Raw genomic sequence first — 20,511 nt, forward strand, 5'->3', positions numbered from 1 at the left:
TTAGAAAATATGAATATCGATTTCCATAGGGAAGTCATAATGATATGGCTAGACTTAAAATGAATGTACGGTCACCAAAATTGAAATTTTTTGAGGCGATATGTCACTAGTTTTGTTTGGAATCTCTAAACGCCATTTGTTACCATGCCAGAATAGCAGTTTTGGACGAATGGTACGATTTTGATGTGCTTGTCGAGAAACCATTAATTAATCTTAAACCTTACTATGATTACTTATCTCTAGATGGCTAAGCCTATTTTTTTTTTTGTTTGAAGTCTTATTACTTTTGTCCCCCATTTATATCTTCTTTTAATGCAATGATGTGTGGGGTTGTTGGGAAGCTCCTAGACTCGGTGGCCTTTCATCTTCTACTCGGCTGAAATGATTAAGGAGTGACAGACAAAGTATGTTGAGCATAATTGAAAATTTAATTAACGGTTCTGAGATCTTAAATTAAAAAAAAAAAAACTATGCTCAATTGCCAGGTTCAATTCCCACACCGGGAATTGAACCTGGGCCTCGTGGGTGAGAGGCAGGTATCCTAACCACTTAGACCATGTGGGACCATCAATACCTTCTTCCCTCCGAATGAATGTAGAGATGCATAATCCACGATTTTTTGAATAACAAATATTGCTATTGTTATTTTTAAATATGCATTCCAAATATCTGTTATTTCAATCATATTATTAATTAAAATGATTACTTAATATTAAATATAAAATTTATTAATTGTAATTAATACTTAATTTACTAATTTAAGTAACGTGTGATTGAATTAATTTATCTGTTTCAGCTTACTTCTTAAATTTTTTTTTTTTCTCAGAACTATTTATTTAATTTATTTATTAGAGTGAACCGTTTTCTGGAAAAGGTGAGTTAAAAATATATGCAATTTCTTTAAAATGTTTACTTTAGTCCTATATTCTACCAGTAGATGGCGCCAGCAGTAAACAGAATACATGTAATCAAAGTCAATCATGTCACGAGCAATTAAAAATGATTTGTATGGAATAGTGCATCATCAAATACGAATATCGGTCACTCCCGTAAAGTGGAGCGGTGACCTCGCACTTTCCGGTGAAATCACCGTTCCGATAAATTTCAGTGATATGCAATTCAATGATACGATACGATAATTCCAATAACCGGTCCGTTCACTTTTCAATCCACTCACAGGTTTCTTTCGAGAGCTTCCATTGGACAGATCGTATCGATTGTTACTTTCCAGTGAGGTCACCGCTCCGGCAAATTTCAGTGATATCGTATCGATTTACTTAATATCGTTATTCCAAGACCTGTAATCGAAATATCACCAGTAAGATCATACAAAGGATTTGAATCAGACCCCTCTTTGAAAATTATTGATCACTGATATTTGTGACTTTTTGATATTGGTTACGTAATAACCGCTTTTAAAATATTCGTCATCCCTAAATGAATGTACTTTTTTTGAAAGGGTGAAACATCTCCTGAGTATTTCTAATAATATTTTTCAGCTCCATTAATTAGCTTAGCGGAGTATTGGATTTAATGCATCCGTAAAAATATTTAAGAAGCAGTCTGATGGCTTGTTGATATTTGAATGCTGCCATTCTACAGTAAATAATAAGTGCGATTTCTGTGTACGTACCTTATCGTTATATGCATATAGATTCTGGGAAACTATTATGTTTAAGATCCGCTATCTTAGCAAGAAATCGCTCCGAAGTCCTGCCACAGGATTCTTTGGGACTCCTTATATCTTAAGAATGATTTTTTTTATACTGCAAGTGGGAGTGAACTGATGGAAACTCCAGTCGATGGCAGCTCATTTTCTTGAAGAACAAAAGTTCTACGATAGACTCATGACGGCACAAATGGAAGACATTTTAAAATCGTGAAAACGATAAGTAAAATTTGAGAGCGATTTTTACTGGGATAGATTTCGTGAGAAATGTTTCAAAAAATGCCGTGCTTAGGGGACTCGGAAAAAACACAAGACAAGAACTAGAGGTCTCTTTGCAGTGTTATAATGTAGGTATACCATCCGATAGAATGTCTTTGGATATTCTAAAAACTTCAAGCAGCATTTGGGACTTCAGCATTATTTCGAGATCCTAATATTGGCAGACTATTTTAGCAAGTTTCCAGAAATAATTTTAATTTCCGATCACGATGCCTCGACTGAGAAACTCACTCGAAGCTAGATTTCACATTATTACATGGCCATGGCATTACATCTGGATTAAAGCACAACTTTTTAATTCGCTTTTTTCTGAGCTCAGTAAACTTCTAGGATTTTGAATGTCAGCTTTACATTCTGAGTTCATGACATGGTGGAGCGATTTAATCGGACTGTTTTAAATCATTTTCGCTATTTTTTGCAGATTGATTGGTATACATATTTGTCACTTTTCTTCTGATATATCAGAGTGCGGTGCATGAAGTAACTGGCCGAATTCCATTAGAAAAGGCTTTTAGTCAAATGTTGAGATTGCCTTCTGATTTCCTGTTTGGAGGACCGAGTAATCCGGCTTCCTCGCCGAATGAATGCACGAGGAACTTGCCCAGGAACGAATTAATCTGTCAGAGATCAAATGGCAATTTGTTATGCGTTAGGGTAAAATACCTATATTTTGAGGATAATCAGAAGGTAATCTCAACTATAATATATAACCGGAAGAGGTCTAAACGTTTTGTTTTTCGTTGAGGAGACTGTTATACAAATAAGAAAGGGAACCTCTGTATTGAACCCAGAGCTACCGAATTTGACACAGATATACATTCAAAAGTAAAAATGGGCATTTAAGAATATTTTTTAAAAATTTTAATTAGAATTTTATTAGTCAAAAATTTAATGAAATTGTAATGCGTTGTCTGTTGAAAGTCTCATAAAACAAAAAAGAATTTTATATCATTTAGAAATTCAAAATAAATAATAAATTTTCATTGATTCTAATTTAATTTTTATAAACTGTTTGTCTACTTTTAAAAGAATTTATTGAAATATATTTCACTGTTGTAAAGAGATTCGAACCATCTGTATTGCTATTACAAATATTATCGCAAGATTTTCTTTCATTGTAGATGACGAAGCCCAGCTGATTAGCTGGGGTTATTGGTTATATTCTATGCATGAAACTTCATGACTATGATTATATTAAATTGTCAGTTATTAAATCCATGCTATTTTATTGTCTTGCATATGTTTTTTCTATCATGTACATGGACCTTTCTAATGGAGATTAATCCCACGATAACATAGAACTACTGAAAAGATAAATGTTCGGCTATCTTCAAAATTTCTCAATATAGTAACTATCACTTTTTTTATTCGTCTTGTGAACTAAATAGATATTATAGAGATTCCTTTTTTTCCTTAGCTTTCAAAAATGGAAGAAAATCATATGAGTAAATGTTTGATGAAATAATGAAAATGAAATTTTAGAGCAACATTGTTATCTAGTTTTGAAAATTAGGAAAAAAATTTCTTTTTTAAAATATTGCCAAGTCATTAGAAATTTGCACAAATAAATTGGTACAGTTATAAAACAATTTTAAAATGACATTAAATTCATTTTTGTACAAAAGTTATAGCGAAAGAATGCCAAAATTCAGCCTAATCTTTATTAATTAAATTACAAAATAATTGCTCTGAAGTGCACATTTCCACCCTCTAAGGTATGTATATACCACATTTGAAAGTTGCTGATCAAAGATCCTACCTGTAGATGATCAACGTGCACACACACATTCATAATCATTATTAGTAAAGATTATGAGTAGGCTTCTGTTTTAAGCATGCTCCTAAAAGCTTTTTGAAATGTTCTTATAATTAAATTTAACTTTAAAAGTAAACAATGAAAAAAAATTTACAGGGTCTATTTTTAAATAACTGCAAGAAAATTTTTATATTAGATGCAATTTAATATTCAGATTAAAATTCAAATTTTCAGTAGGATAGAAAATTAGGGAGATACATAGTACAATAAACAGAGCGATGTAAGGCTTCCAAAACAGTACCTGTCAATCAAAATTTAAAAATAATTAGGAAATCATTAAGAGGAAGCAACATAAAATATCTAACTGAAAATTTTAGCAATCATCAATCCAGCAAACTAACTCAAAAGCCTCTAGTAACAAATAAATAGCATAATCAACAGAGAAGATTACCGTAAATTCAAAGCATGACAAAAAAATTAAAATATTCTTTTAGAAATATTGAGATTGGTAGATGATTTTTTTTAAAGCTTGGATTAAAAAAATTAAAAACTCAAAATAACAATATAGTTGCAAAATAAAAATAATAAAAAAAAAATCAATAAACCACACACCTATCAAAACTAACTTAAAATTCATTATTAATTTGTGTTCATATTCCAATGAATGAATGAAATTAATAATTGATGTGAAATGCTCTTGTTGCCAAGTTTGATAATAGTTTGAAACTTGATAATCTCCAATTTTAATGTAAAAAACACATATCTTGTCCAAAGGATTCATGTAATTCCATTTTTTTTTTTTTTTTTAGACTTAGGTCTAAAATGTGAAAGTTGAATTTTACTTTGAGAATTATATTTTTTATATTAAATGATAAAATTAATAGTTTATTCATTTTGAAAGCATATGATCTAAAATTGACAGTCATCAAGCCAAGCAAAATAGGCTAATATATTTACAGACACTGGAAATATTTATTATCAAATTTCATTGATTTTATTCTGTAGACCCATGACAAAAATATACATTGATTGAAGGCAATTTTTACAGTAGCCACAAGCACTAGTTTACAGTATAATGATTCACAAAACAAAATGCTAGAATATACATACCAAGACAAATTATTAACATTAAAAAAATTGAAACATTTTAAAATTAAAAAAAATCACAATAGATTCAGAATGCAACTAACGCATCCAAAATCTTGTTCACTAGATGGCACGGACCCACATAAAATAAAAAGGACCCATAAAAAGATTATATATATATATATGTCCATCATAAACAGAAGACACAGTATAAATAAAAATTTTAAGTTGTGTTATATTTTGTATAAGCTATTTTATATATTAAATGCTGCTTGATATATTGCATACACAAACTAGTACATATAAAAATCTACGTATTCTGAAAAACTCAGAACAATGCAGAGTAAGACATTTAATTACACCCAGCAATTATTTTCTGAAAAAAAAAAAAAAAATCACAATATTAGAAACAAGAATGTAAAAGTCCATAAAGTAGATAAGCAATAGTGAACTTTATAATATAGCAATGGCAGCTTTCAAACTTTTTGAATATAACAGATCAATAATAATATGATATAATCACGATTTTTCATATAGTAGATAAATTTAGTATTATATGATTGAAATTCAATCATAAATACAATTTAATCAAAAAACAATGCAAATGAATTTATTTTCTTAACTAAATTATACAACATATAAAACTGCAACTCTAAAACATATTTCTAGAATTGTGAAGAATTAAATATATGGTGCTAGATACAAGTTAAATAAAGTGATAAATTCTTCTAACTTAAAAGACTATTATATAGTTCCCTGCAATGCTGTTGCGATGGTCTAGTCACTCGCATTTTTCTGTGTGCCTTGGGGAACATTGGAGCAATCAATTTTTGATTAAGATTATAAGCTAATTCCCTATTTAGATATGCAATAAAAATTATAGATAAATTATAGATCCTTTAAAATTCCTTTTGTTTCAAAAAAATATTTATATTACAATCAATCAATTGAAGACATGAATGATAATATTTTTATTTCATTTTAATAATTTTGTCACTCTAGAAAAACAACCTGCATGAATAAGCATAAAATGCACGAAAAATGACAAAGTTAATGATGTCTATAGTAATAATCAATAGGTTTTAAGCACACATATATTTAAAAAACAAACAAATATTGGGTTAAAATATAATTTGAAATATAAATTTCAGATAATTTTTCACTTAAAAACATTTCTTTCACAGCATTTTTCTTTTATTGTAAAAAGAAATTATTTAATATATATATATTTGTGGCAAATATATCTGAAGTCCAAAAAGCATTTGCTCAGGATTGACTAAACTCAGAAATACATAATTTTAGAGTGATTTCACAATTTTTTTAAAATTACTTTTCTTAAATAATTAGATTGTACATTATATATATATATATATATTATAGTATTTGTAAATCTCTAAATTCTGAAAGTTTAAATTTATTAGAAATTGTTTAACAAATTCATCTGCTATTATTTCACAAACAAATAATAAGATCAGGAAACCGCCTAAAATCATAATATCAATTAATAATTTTCAAACATAATAATGACACATAATTTAAGATACCTACTGGGCAGATGTTGGAAGTTGTTCTTCAGCAGTGTGTTTTAAAACCCAAGGATGCTTTAATACATTATCTACACTCATCCTTTCTGATGGCTCTTTCTTCAGCAACTAATTTAGTGGGAAAGAAATTGATATGGCACATTGAGGAATTGATAAAAATAACATAACTTTTGATGTTATTAAAACACATTTGGAATAAAAAAAAAAAAAATGAAAAGTCTTAGAAAAATTTCTACAGTTACAGCCAATATGCTGTTATTCCTCTCATTAATATAGGTGATCGATTTTCTTCCGTGCTTAATTCCATATATTAAATGAGCAGATTCCCCATTATTTAAATGCATTTCTCAAATTCTTTTGTTGTTAGCCAAATCACAAACAAAGAGCCTGTTTAGATTCTGGTGACGAATAAAAATCTATTTAACTATATCAAAAATTAAATTTTCTACACATCTTCAAAAAATGAACAAAAATAGTTTTTCAGTTGAAAAGTCTTCTTACTTCTCATTATTTATACACCGACAAATTTACTTTCCCTAATCTAATTTAATCTGATAACATCATTTAAGACTAATAAATCACTAGACTGAGATTTGCTTAAATGAATAGTTAAAAAAATTTTTTAAGTAAAATTTTAAGTCATGTAGCTAAAAATGGGAGAAACTTTCCACTATATTTATCACAAATTGTTTAACAATTTTGCTTGATCTGTTTTGAGCATCTTAACTATACTGTCACATCATTTGATATCAAATATAACACATATGTGGACAATCATTGACGTTTGTTATAAATTATGAATAAATATTTTCAAGATAAACCAGGATAACAAAATTGCTATCAAATAATTAAAAAAAAAAAAAAAAAAAAGAAACTTGCTTCCTTTTGCATTCTCTTTAAGAACTAGACAGTTCAAAAACCAATAAGTAATTTATATTAAAAAAAAAAAAATGATTTTAGCAAATGTAACAAGTTTCAAGAGAAATTAAGTACTTTCTTACAATACTTGAAATTTTGAAACATTCAAGTTTTAAAACTGAAATCAGCAAATTTAAGAATAATAAATTTGTTTATTTATTAAAATTCTCAATCAAACAAAAAACTTAATTACAACTGGCCTTCAAATTATTTATTTACATTTTCTCTAATATGCTTCTACATTTCTAAAAGCTGTTAGTCCAACAAGTACTTCCAAAAAAATATATATAAAAATTGGCACATTGTAGTACAATACCACATTAATTTAAATACAAAAGCCCAGTTTAAACATGCACTTTATGGTTAAAATAAAGAATATTTCGACTTTTAGACAGAAAAATTTTAATTCTTGATATGTTTTTATATAAAAGCATTTTTAATAATTTGCAAACAAAGAACAAGTTTTTTTCTTTTAAAAAATCAATGGCTTGCACCTTTCTTATTAAGCAGTAATAACAAATTAAAATAATGATTTTATTTCAAAATTACATAAGCTATTTGAGGATACATCTGGTTAATTTGTGCTACGATTATATGACTCAAGTTTTGTATGCAGATTATCACACTATATCAGTGAATGGATTTTCAATCTTGACAGATTTAAAAAGTACTGGGCTCTCTGTATGATTAAAAAAAAAAAAAAAAAAAAAAAAAGATCATGTCCTTATTCTTTACCTACTCTTGAATTTTGCACTATGAATTTGGAATCTGCCTGTACACACACAAACAAATAATACTTACCCTAGAAATAAAATCTTGAGCTTCAGCAGAGACAAAAGAAGGAAACCTGAGAGCAACAGATCTTATTAAAGAATAAGTGGTATGCATGTTGGAAGCTTCAAATGGAGGTTTTCCTACAAGAAACTCATAACAAAGTATTCCTAGACACCACAAGTCCACTTTTTCATCATATGTTTTGTTCTCAATCATTTCAGGTGCTAAATAATCTAAAGTACCACAAAGAGTGGTACGTCTGGAGGAAGGAGCATGAACTGACCAGCCAAAATCAGCAATTTTCAATTCACCATTTTGTCCTAAAAGCAGATTTTCAGGTTTGATATCTCGATGGATTACTTTCTTGGAATGACAATATTTCAGAGCACTTCCAACTTTAGCCACATACTGAAAATAACAAGACAATGAGTAATTAAATACAGACAGCTTAAAAAAAATAAATAATACAGTTGACCCTAAATAAAATAAAAATGTTAAAAACTTAGAAATATTGCATATCTTGAAAACATAATTATTACCCAAACAAATAAACAAAAAAAATTATAATTAGTGCAAGACATTTGTTTAGATTTAATACAACAATCATAATTAAACAAAAAATGATAATGATTTATTTATTACAAATTCATTTTAATGTTAATGATGTTCATAAATGAGAATATAATAATTTTAAAACAAGTTTCTTCAAGAAAATTCAATTAAGTTTCAGAAAATATGTATACCTATTAATGATCATAAATTTTTATAAAGTTTTAAAAGATTCTACAAAAATTAACAAGAAATTCCGAGGATGAATCTTTTAAAACAGTTTAAAAGATACACAAAATTTTATCTTTACAAAAGATTTAAGATCATATGAATCAAAAGACCATGTTCAATCAAATATCACAATGCATCATGACCTGTTTATATATTTTAAAACAGTGCAAGCATCTACAAGATATAAGCATTAGTTAATATCAAAATTAAAATATCCTCATTTAAAATAAATAGCATACTGTCTATCTGAAAGGACAGCATATTAAAAAAAGAGTAGGCAATACAGTCATTTCTACATTATTGAATATTTAAAAACTTAACATTTCTATAATCTTTACCACTAACCCATATGAGTTTTACACTACTGAATTAAATTTAGCTTAATACAACATGTCCCTTAAAATAATACTTTTAAAATAGCAATTTAGATTAAAAAGGCATTTTTTCTAGTTAACCATAAAAGGTAGTTAGTCCATAAATTGAATTAGAAAAAAAAAAAAAAAAATATCTTTTGCGTATGGCTTTCTGTGAAAAGTAAAATTATGACAAAGAATTGGATTCACACCTCACTTGGAAACTAAGATAAGTCCAGAGCAAATTTGAGCTATAATCTGATAAATGACTGGCTTATTCAGTTCTTATAAACAGTGGACAACAGAAGACTAAATTGTACAGGATAGATAACAAGAATAAAATCTAAATTGGTAATCAACTCTCCATTCATCATTATTCTGTGAACACCAGGGCATTTGACCTCAATTTAACCTGTACCAAGTCTACACATATAAGAGCTACAAAAGAATTGGGTGCTGTCTCATCATCGAGAAATTAAGATTGTCATGAAGCCATTATAGTTTTATTACAGTTGGAGCTTAAACTTTAAGCTCCGAGAACCCAAACTTAGAAAAGTTACTTTGAATACGGGCATTTAGTGACAAAAGCTAGACGATGCTTTCCCCTTCTTTTAAAGGCGATTGTTCAAAATAACCTTTCCAATTTCGACCGCCGGTAGTGTTAATTGGTCACCTGTCTTCTCTGCCGTAACCAGGTTGCTTTTTTGCAGTTTTACCACATCTGAATCCTAGAAAAAGCTTTTTATCGCAGTTTCTGAATTATTAGTTTACTAATTCTGTAGGAGAGAATATTGAATTAAATATTATGACATTAAATAAATTGTAAATATAATAACTGCTGTATTGTTATTTAGCACATTAAAATATTGTCATTTTTTCAATCATATTTGTAATTAAATAAATTTCTCAAGCATTACTAAAGCTGTAAATTTAATTCTTATAAAGCTTGAACACATCATTGTGAATTTTATTTTATTATTCTAACTCATCAATTTTGATAAAATGTGACAATTTATATATCATGCATAAAGATCTTAATTGTTTATATTTCCTTTTTAAAAATATTCCCATTTCTTTGTGCATAACACATTTAACAATCATCTGCTGTTTTGTAGATTAAAATATCTTTGAATGTTTTAGTATTAATATATTGTGCTAGCAGAAATTGAATATAATTTTTATTCCTAATATAGTTCGAACAGTTTTTAATATGATTACTAGTAACACTTTCCTATTCTATTGTCAATTCTTACAATTTACAGTGACTTTTTTTTTTTTTGCTGAGAATTTCAATTATTCATTGCAGTGTAGTATTTTTGAAAACTATGCTCAATTTTGCAGGCAAAAAATACCTGAAATATAACAAAAAGTTATTTTTCTGCAGAAAAATTTACTAACACATAGGTAATCACAAGGTTTAAAACAATTTTTAAAAAGTAAGATTAGATATGGTTTACTTAGAATTCGATACATAAGATTACATTGCGATAATATTACACTGAAAAGTAGTTAGCAAAAAACTTAAAACAATATATCTGGCATTCTAAATGATCAGCATTCATTATTAAATACAAGTATTTTTACTAGCAGCTGATTTAGATTATCTTTTAGAAATGCTTAAAATTCAATCTAGAATTCCTGACTTTTTTAAATTTTATTTCAATACAAATATTTCTGGAATAATTTAAGTGCCTAATAACTTCTCAGTGGATTGAAATAAAGGTATAAAGATTTTAACAACCAACCTCCTTCAATATTTTAAAATTAGAATTATAACTTTTAATGAATGATTAATTATAAATTATTAAATCAATCGATTTCATAAATTATGAAAAATGGTGAAACTGACAACTCACTTAAAAATCAAAACCAAAATGTACTTTTAGCAGGAATGTATCCAGTTCAAGTATTAAAGTTTAAAGCTGAAAAGAATTGTAGGTCATTTTAATACTGTGTTAGACTAATGCATTAGTGACTGGGAAGTATATATGCCCAAGGCTCCAATAAGGGCGGGGGTTAAGCATGAAGACAAAACAAAGTGTTTTGTCACTTTTCAATGTAAAATATAATGACAGAGTAAGGGGAAAAACACTGAGGTTCCATTTAGTTTTCTGCATCATTTGTGACGAATGGGAGTGAAGAAGTAACAATTTGTTTAGGATGCCGATTGCCTTCATAATACCATTCTGTCAGAAATTCCTCTTGTTCAAATGATTAGTGAATTCTTTCAAGTAAATTCTTGGTTCAAATATTTAGTCAAATAGATGGGTCCAACTATAACTATATATTATTATAAAGTTACAAAATTATATTAAGTTAAAATATTAAGGAATTTATAAAGTTAAAAAATTAGGAAACAGGGGAAAAGACGAAAGTTTAGAACAAGTATTTCCCACAAATGAATACATCTTAGGTATGTTACTAAAAAAGCTGCTAAAGCAGGGTTCACAGAACCTACTAGCGCCAACAATGATAATAACTGCTGGATGAAATCTCCCGAACATAAGGGGTGCAACACAAAAGGGAAGCGATTTTACGAGGCAATTAGGGTTCAGCTGGAAAAATCAAGTGTGGGAACAAAATTCAAACTCGTTGCAGGTACAGCAGTTGTATCGAGGCATAAGGAAAGGTAAAAAATCTGATACAACTGTTGTACCGGCCGTAAGCTAGAGGAAATGTTAGTAATTAATAAAATGAGTCAATCATTTCAATAAAAAGAACAATCCCCATTACATATTTATTAGAATATTACCAAAAGAGAGCAAAAACAAGATCAATCAATTCACTAGTTCTTTTAGCTTATATATGAATGTTTTTCCTGGTAAATACTTACACCAGCTGCAGTCTTTTCATCAAATCGTTTCACTTGTTGCAATACTTTGTACAATTCTCCACCAGGAGCATATTCAAGGACTAGATAAACCCTGCTATCATCATAGAAATATCCATAAAGTCTTAAGATATTACGGTGTCTGAAATAAACAAAAACATATGAAATGGAATATGCTAAAAGATATAGAAGGCATCAATATTAATAATATTGCTAAAAACTTTCAATACATTTAAATTAAAATCCAAAAAAAAAAAAAAAAAAAAGCCAGGTATCATTACAGTGCAGACAATATAATATTCTTAGAATTCTCAAGCAATCGGGGAGGGGCGGGATACAGTAAAAATACCTAACATGATGAAACAGCAAAACAGTTATATCAACTTTTTGATTACACTAGAGCCTCTTAAGGTAACTATTTTATACAACGAATGATATTTAAATTACTTGCAATTCTCTAGATAATTATATAGTACTTTAAAAAAAAGGGAGGGAGTGATCTCCATATTTAAGTTATTGGAAAATATGAGATTCTTAACTACTTGTAAGCATATCATTTTCCCTTCTGATCAATTAATTTATCCATCATATATGGAGTAACTTAATAAAGCTATCAACTAGTAGATTTGAGATAATGCTAATTGAAAGAGAAGGAGAAATAAAATGTTGAATCCAACACAGATGAAAGAAACAAATTACACTTCAATGTTACACAGAGAAAATTTCTGTAGTAACAACAGAATCAACCATAAAGAAAAGATAAATATTTAGAACTTTAATCAGTAATCATGATGGTCATATGAGCTACAAGGCAAGGTTGCTAAAACACATACTTCAAAATCCAAGCAAAGAATATCTACATAATAGATATATTTTGAGTTATCTTCTCTTCTAATGATTGAATAAAACCAACACAAAATAAAAATCCAACTCCTCTCCATCCCCCAATAAGTATCATTTTTCAATAACATTTTTGTACAAAAACACACACATATGTTTTGCTTGCTTAATGCAATGTTTACTCATATTACATACTGATGGATCAAAATAGCCCAAATTGAGGATGCAGCAGAACATCAAGGACATTCTTTTTTAATATAAGCTAATTTAAAGCCTGAAGATTTTCTAAACAATAAATTTTACCTTAAGTGTGATTGAATCTCAATTTCTCTCCTCAGTTGATGCTCTACCCCATTTTGTTTCAGTTGACACTTAAACAAAACCTAAAAATTTCAATCAAATATAAATAAACCACAATACCAAATTTGGCCATATAAATTTTATTGAAAGTATAAAGAATCTATATATAGCTAATGCAATAATTTATTAACAAACAAATGTAGCTACATATTAAATGTCATAGATGAATGTCGATTAACGATTTCTAAAGATAATCTTTTTAAAATTTTGCGTTAATATGTTTAAATACAATTAAAAGAAATGAAACAAAAAAATTTTTTTAAAAACATTCTTGTAAGTGTACTAAAAATTAAACTTTTTGATTTAAATTTTTTATTAATTTATAACTTGTAAATATTACGATAATAAATCATTCATTTTCTCAGATTATGAACAAGATGATAGCATTGCCAAGGAATCAAATTGAATAATATAAATTAAGTAGCTGCAAAGTTTGTTCTGAAAATACTAAAATATATTGTATTATCAAGATGCTTATGTGTACAGAATTTCAAAACCCAGAATATTAGGGAAGCAAGTTTGAATTAAATGAATGCTTCGATACAGGGATAAAAACTTACTTTTAAAGCAACCACAAATTTGCTTGTTTTTTCTCTAGCTAAATAGACATTACCAAATTTGCCTTTTCCTAATGGTTTACCAATATCAAAGTCATCAAGTGTCCACTTTTTCCTCCTATAAAGAAAAAATAATTAAGTATATGTTTGTAAAGATGGTTATTAAAAATATAAATGTAGAAGGGGGGAGGGTTAATAAAAGAATGGCTAATGCACGACTTTTTCAGTAGAAAGTATATTATTGCTATTTACAACCATTTCAAAAATTATGCATTATAACTGTCCAGAAGATGACATTAATTGTAAAATGATATCTTTTAAAAATACGATCATATATTGACATTAATTAAATAATAAAAAACTATAATGACTATTTATGCAAATAAAGCTACACTTTCAAACAAATCAGAGAATGATCAGATGTGAAATTTTATTTTCTAAGATGGTAGGGTAGTTAGTACAAGGAAAGTTATCTATGATAAGCTGATATTACAATAGACATCATAATGCATATTTTCAGCACAGATGTACATTGAATTCACAAATATGTTTGTTTTACATGTGCGTTATAAATTTTGACATTATCTTAAGCACTTCAACATTACTGGACTATGCTGTACATTTTGTCTTTCCTCTTTTACAAACAGCATTGAAAGAAAAAGCAGCATCCAGATACTGGTTGGTTCACGTTATAAAATACGACTTTTCTAGGACATTGTTTGTTTGCCCAAAGATAGTCATAATCTAGGGTAGGACTCTAAGCTTTCTTTTTATTATCTTCAATTTGTTTTTGTTGTTCACAAGGAAATTAGTTATTTCTAATTAACATAGTTATTTTGATTTTTTTTATGAATGAAAGCAAGTTTAACACCCCCAAACACGCCCCCCCATCTCCAATAATAAGGCAATTCTTAATCAGTGTAGTTTGCTCCAATTGGGGCTATTTAACTGCAGTCAATCAAACCAATTCAAAAATACTACTATATATTATTAGAAATCACAACATATTGCAGATAAAATTAACTACTTATTCTTGCTTGAATTGAATTAAGTTTATTTCTGTATAAGAATAAAGAAAATACATTTACCCTGCCTGATCATTCGAAGATTGTGCAGATGAAGGAGCTGCAGATTTCTTGTAAGCACGCTAGAATATGTATAAAAAAAAGGACAGTTATATATCTACATACATACACGCACAACAGACACATACATACTCACACCTATTATTACTATTTATCTTATACTACTTAGACATAGCAAAAATCTCTAAAGAGTTAAAAATGTGAATAATAACATAGCTCTGGCAGACACAAGACCAAAAATTTCGAAAAATATATAAAACTATTGCTTTGTATATTAAAATATACAAGAATCTAATAAATCATATGAATACTCGACTGCTTAAATTATTTTGCATCACAAAATTAAATTCAAATTAGATAGTAAATACTCTTAACGAGAATTCCTTTATGCATAATGTATATATTTTTTAATACTATGAAATCAAATAACCTGTAATTGGGAAAAGAGGCCTTTGATGTATATGCAATGCATTTTTTAATTATTAACCTTTTTGCAGTCCTCTCCTGTTTGCAAAAATTTATTTTTCCTCTGCTTTTTTGTCGCATCAGAACAACAACAACAAAACTCAAACAAGTAAACATTTACCAAGTCCTTTAAATGTTTTAAAATGTAGAAGAACGCTTGAAGCGTGTTATGATTGCCATGCAGAGTTTCACTTGAACGTGCTAGAAGCATTATGGACAATGAGGAGGTTAAAATTCATGCAAATATCAAGAGATTCAGGAAACAAATCTATATTTAAATCAGCCAGAGTATTCTCCAACTTTATATTAATACAAGATCACAAATTAAGCCACAATACAGCTAAAAAACAAATTTTTATTTACTAATGACTGAGTTCAAAATTTGCAGAAAACCCATAGTTTGTTGAAAAGACTACATAAATCACCAGGCAGTCCATACTAATAAAAAGAATCTAAAATTTTATAAAAACCTAATTGCAATCTACATGTTTAATTTTATAAATGTACTTCTTTACATTTTTGAGTCACATGATCAGAGTTGATGGAAATCTGACTTTGGTGAAATAACATAACAAAATACAAGCTCGTACCTCATTGCTTTTCAGAGTTAATGTATTCATAGACTGACATAATGATGCTCCATGCTAATTATCATTAAAGTTACTGACTACAGCAGACTTTAAGATTAACAGACATAATTCAAAAAAATATATTTTTAAGGCACAAAATCTAAAATGTAGAAATTCATTAAAATCTCAAAATTGTATGGAGTTTGATATTCTAACATAAATAGACCATAAGTAATAGATAGATACTATAAAAAAAAAAAAAAAACTACATGAGTTTTTTTATAGCTTTATATTTGTAAAAACATACATACGTACAAATCAATTAAAAAAAAAAGCAAAAGGTGATGATAGTTACAAGAGAAATAATAATAATAAAAAGATGTTGATAGTTATAAGAGAAAATTTATTTTCTTAAACTCATGAATTTTTAGACTGTAGATTTAGTAAAGTTCCAATAGAAATAATTAAATTATACACTTACTTCATCCGAAGTAGATTTTGTAGTCACACTAGTAGTAGTAGATTTTGATGTGTCGACAGTAGTAGCAGATTTTGTTGCAACAGTAGAAGCAGATTTTGATGTTGCAACATGAGCAGCAGACTTTGATGCTGCAACAGTAGTAGCAGACTTTGATGTTGCAACAGCACTAGCAATTTTTTGTTCTTTTAATTTATTTTTGTTATCAGCATTAGATGACTGTAAGGCTGGTTTTTGACCTTGCTGTATTTCTTTAAGAACAGTCTGCTTATTAACTTGAGATTTGTCAGGCACTTTGCTCTGTTTCAATAGTTCTAAAGTATTTTGCGATTTTGAACGAGGTTCAATTTTCTCAAATGCAGAAGTTTTCTAAAGAAATAAAACATTTTTAAGTTGAATTAAGCTTATAGATATTCAATAATTAGCAATTTTAAAAATACATACAACTTTTAAATGATTGTTATCTTCATATTTAAATTAATATTTAAAAACTTTTATTATACATATTAAGGATTTCAAATACATTAAAACTACCATTTCTTACACTTACTATTAGAATCAACAAAAATAAATAACTCCTGAATTAAAATACAAGTAATTATAAGTTGCTGTCAATAACTTTTCCCCTTTTTTGGGAGTTGGGGGGGGGATGAGGCCAAATATTCAAATATTGAAAAAGTTCATGAAGTAGGATTTTTTTTTTCTTCCTTCATATGGCATTGAGACCAGGCCACTTAAATAATCCTGGAATTGAAAATTTTAAATAGTCACATGAAAATTTAGAAAATATGTGAATAAAATTTACAACTAATTTTGTATTGTTTTCTTGATATAAGCTATAACAGTTATTTGCTAAGTTATGCAAATAGTGTGTTCTGCAAACTATGTTGTATATTGAATTTTATACAAGTCAGACTTGAAAACCATGAAAGAGCAAATATTTATTTAACATAAATGGCATTAAATATTTGAAATAATGAGGCTAAATTTAACTGGTCACTGAAAGAAATCACCGAGTTCACCTTTAAACATTTAATAGTCTTCAGGTTTAGGTTTATTTACACTACATAGGAAAGTTTCATTGATGAAACCATTTCTCATTAAAACAAATTATTCATGAATTTAAGAAATGGTTTAGAATTTTTGACAATACTTTTTTCTAAGCCTTTAAAACTGAGATATGGGACCAAAGGAATAAAATAATAATAAATAAAATGAGAATTGTGAGTGAACTATGTTTGGTTACTTATATGAACATATATAACCATATCCTACAATGAAATCATACTTAAACCTATCATAACATAAAGAGCAAGAAAATTCTCAAGTTATAAAAGGATTTTCACACATTCGTTGTCCGCTCCCCCCTATGGCTTATGAGTTATTATACAATTATAAAGTAAAATATCATCAGTAGGGAATGATAGTAGTTTTGATTATAATCTGATTACAAATAATATAAATCTTTGAATATTAATTATAGGTACCTTAATTGACAATCCTTCATTTTTAATAGGGACAGCATTTTCCTTCTGCACACGAAAAGTAGATGATGACACTGGTTTAGTTTTAAAAGTGTTCTTATTTAGAGACATGGTAGGACTGCTGTCCAGAGAAAATGGAGGAAAGTCCTATAATAAGTGAAGAAAACTTTATTAAGAAATTGAGCACATTTTATCACAAGAAATATTTTCAATAAATTTATAATTAAATATTTTCATAAGATAGTTAATATTAGATCAGACTGAGCAAACTGAGAATGTCAAAAATCTTTAGCTAAATACCAGATTGTATTCTAAATTTAAAAATAAAACTATCAACTCCCTTCACCCTCTAAAAGAACAAAAATTGGCCAGAAAGGAGCAGCTTCATAATTAGACTATAATCTGGAATATTTTATAAAGTTCCTGAAATAAATCTATCAGTAGCAAAAATAAATATTTTGAAAAATCTGTATACCAACAAATTTAATGTATTAATTTTAATGCCATTATTTGATCAAACATTATAATTATTTTTTTTTTTTAGTTATGGTTGACAAAAGGATTTACTTAGTTATAAGCAAATTTTCACAAGCATGAATTTGAAATTTCATGGTAAAATATCCAGGGAACTGGCAGTAACTTGTGTTTTCAATACTTCAATTATAATTGCAGCAGTAATCAAACAAGTCCTACTAATTCAATCATATAAATTATATTAGATCATTTAAACTTCCCTCAATCATTAAAATGGCTTAAAACAGGCTAAAATAGAAATCTATACCAATCAATGCCTTACACTTTTTCTAGCAATAATTTCATCATTTTGATAATCCATGCAAACTGTTACTATTCTACAATTTAAAATGTGACATCAAATCAAAAAAATATTTAGAAAAAATTTAAGCTATAAATACATTTCCTGGTTGCTGAAAATCAAGCAACAAACCTTAGATGAAATTATAAACAATGCAGTATACAAGAAAAGAAAATACAGCAAAACAGAGATAAAGTAAGTCAAAACTGCAATAAAATAACCAAGATGGTAAAATTTGTATTCTATAGTTCATCTGCTTTGTTAAATGTAATGTTGTAAAATCAGAGCACAATTTTGATTTGCAAAATTCACATACAAAGTACACTTAAAATAAGAACTAAATATTTTTAAAAGAGCATATAAATTATTACAGAAATTTCATTGACTAGTTAACACTCTGATCATAAGATCGGTCATTATGATTGATAAAGTATACGTTAGGTAAGTGGGTAATTCAAACGATATTCCGGCTAGAGGGTTAACATTGATTAATCTCTCATTTATGCCAAATGATTTTTGATCCTCAAATGACAAAACGACCAAACATTTTAAAACTTTAAAATGGCAAATAATGTTGCAACAGAACATATAACTAGTCAAAATCACGGGGAAAAAAAATTATCCATGTCCACTGAATGACCATGCCGCATGCGATTTGACCGTTTCTACAAAAGTATTCTTAAATAACTTACTATATACTTTTTAAGAAATCTAACAGCAAATTTTCGTCTACAAACATAAATATAACTTTAAACAAAAATAATCAACTTACTACAAAGAGAGGAACTTTGATCAAAGAGTACTAAACCTAAGAGGAATAGGATTTACTTATTATCACAAATATATTTGTATTGAAACAAATTACGATGAAAACTATTTCATTAAATGAAAAAAAAATAAAAAGGCAGAAAAATATGTACAAAATTTACATTCACTTGCTCACAGAAAAAGCATTAAAAAAAGTCATTTCACAAAAATTTGGGTGCAATGAATTTTCAGAAGTTTGAAAAACGTTTACCAAGACAAAACACAATTTGATTGGTCGAAAGAGCAAACAACAATTTTAGCGGTTACGGGGAAAAGTGAATAAAGATTTTTTTTTGCCTCAAATCACGTGACTTTATTTGTAAGGAAGTATCAACTGAAATTAGAATCCCAGCGCATAAAATCCTTAAAAATTTTTTTTTAAAAATTACAACCTAATTTGAAATAGCTTTTGTTTATTATTTCAGTTTTGTAAATTATTTACTAGAGAACATTTTAAGTTCTGAATCACCAGATCATTTATCGATGTAATGGTTTGCAATGATTATTTCATATTTGACCCTATTCACCACGCGAGTTCGCAAATTGTACAGACTAAAGGTGGGTTCACACGAGGCTTTTTATTGCGCGCAAACGTTGTCTCTCTACTGTTGTCCCTCTATTGTCCCCGTGTGAACAGTTGAGACAACGTGTCGGGACAATGGCTAATAGTTGTCCCGACGGGACAACCATTTGCCATTGTCCCGTTGCAGTCACGTGATTTTCCTGAAGTAGCTGTGACCTTCTATTGCGCGCAATAATAAGCCTCGTCTGAACCCACCTTAACTCTATGGCAAAGGATACCGACGTGCTCCGATTGGTCGATTTCTTTCGCACAGACTTTCTATGCTGTAACTGCTGCAACCCTGTTGCATTGTTTAGTTTCTATGTACTTTTTTCCTGCCATTTTTCAAAATGGAGAAATTAAATCTTCCAGAGAAATACAATTATAAAATAATTGAGATTGATGAGAATAGGGCTATTTTTCGTATTTCAGATCTTGTAAATAAATAATTAGCACAGGTAGCAATTTTTCTATGAAGTATTATTAAAATAAGACTTGAAA

General features: G+C 28.3%; 1 protein-coding gene across 5 annotated transcripts; it reads right to left on the reverse strand.

The window, feature by feature from the left end:
• Positions 1 to 4,673: 4,673 nt before the first annotated feature.
• LOC129985210 (aurora kinase C-like) lies at positions 4,674 to 19,680 on the reverse strand. 5 transcript variants are annotated; one of them, XM_056095151.1, is made up of 11 exons: positions 19,660 to 19,680; positions 19,414 to 19,449; positions 17,831 to 17,974; positions 16,347 to 16,712; positions 14,835 to 14,893; positions 13,750 to 13,864; positions 13,133 to 13,212; positions 11,993 to 12,131; positions 8,054 to 8,434; positions 6,339 to 6,442; positions 4,674 to 5,166 (listed from the first exon to the last, which is right to left on the reverse strand). In XM_056095151.1, the coding sequence occupies exons 3-11, from the start codon at positions 17,936 to 17,938 to the stop codon at positions 5,160 to 5,162; spliced, it is 1,359 nt and encodes a 452-aa protein (XP_055951126.1). In that variant the 5' UTR covers positions 17,939 to 17,974; positions 19,414 to 19,449; positions 19,660 to 19,680; the 3' UTR covers positions 4,674 to 5,159. The 5 variants fall into 5 exon arrangements, with proteins under 5 accessions (XP_055951126.1, XP_055951125.1, XP_055951127.1 ...); XM_056095150.1 differs by having other exon boundaries at positions 19,571 to 19,679; XM_056095152.1 differs by lacking the exon at positions 19,660 to 19,680 and adding an exon at positions 19,585 to 19,603.
• Between the last annotated feature and the right edge of the window lie 831 nt (positions 19,681 to 20,511).

This window comes from Argiope bruennichi, chromosome 9 (assembly GCF_947563725.1).
Source record: "Argiope bruennichi chromosome 9, qqArgBrue1.1, whole genome shotgun sequence".
Classification (NCBI taxonomy): Eukaryota; Metazoa; Arthropoda; class Arachnida; order Araneae; family Araneidae; genus Argiope; species Argiope bruennichi.

Excerpts from the sequence above, each read along its gene's own strand:
- LOC129985210 (XM_056095151.1), bottom strand. The coding sequence starts at position 17,938 with ATGTCTCTAAATAAGAACACTTTTAAAACTAAACCAGTGTCATCATCT. Across the intron at positions 14,894-16,346 it reads CAAAATCTACTTCGGATGAA|CGTGCTTACAAGAAATCTGC; the intron begins GTAAGTGTATAA and ends TACATATTCTAG. Across the intron at positions 6,443-8,053 it reads CTCAAGATTTTATTTCTAGG|TTGCTGAAGAAAGAGCCATC; the intron begins GTAAGTATTATT and ends CCACTAAATTAG.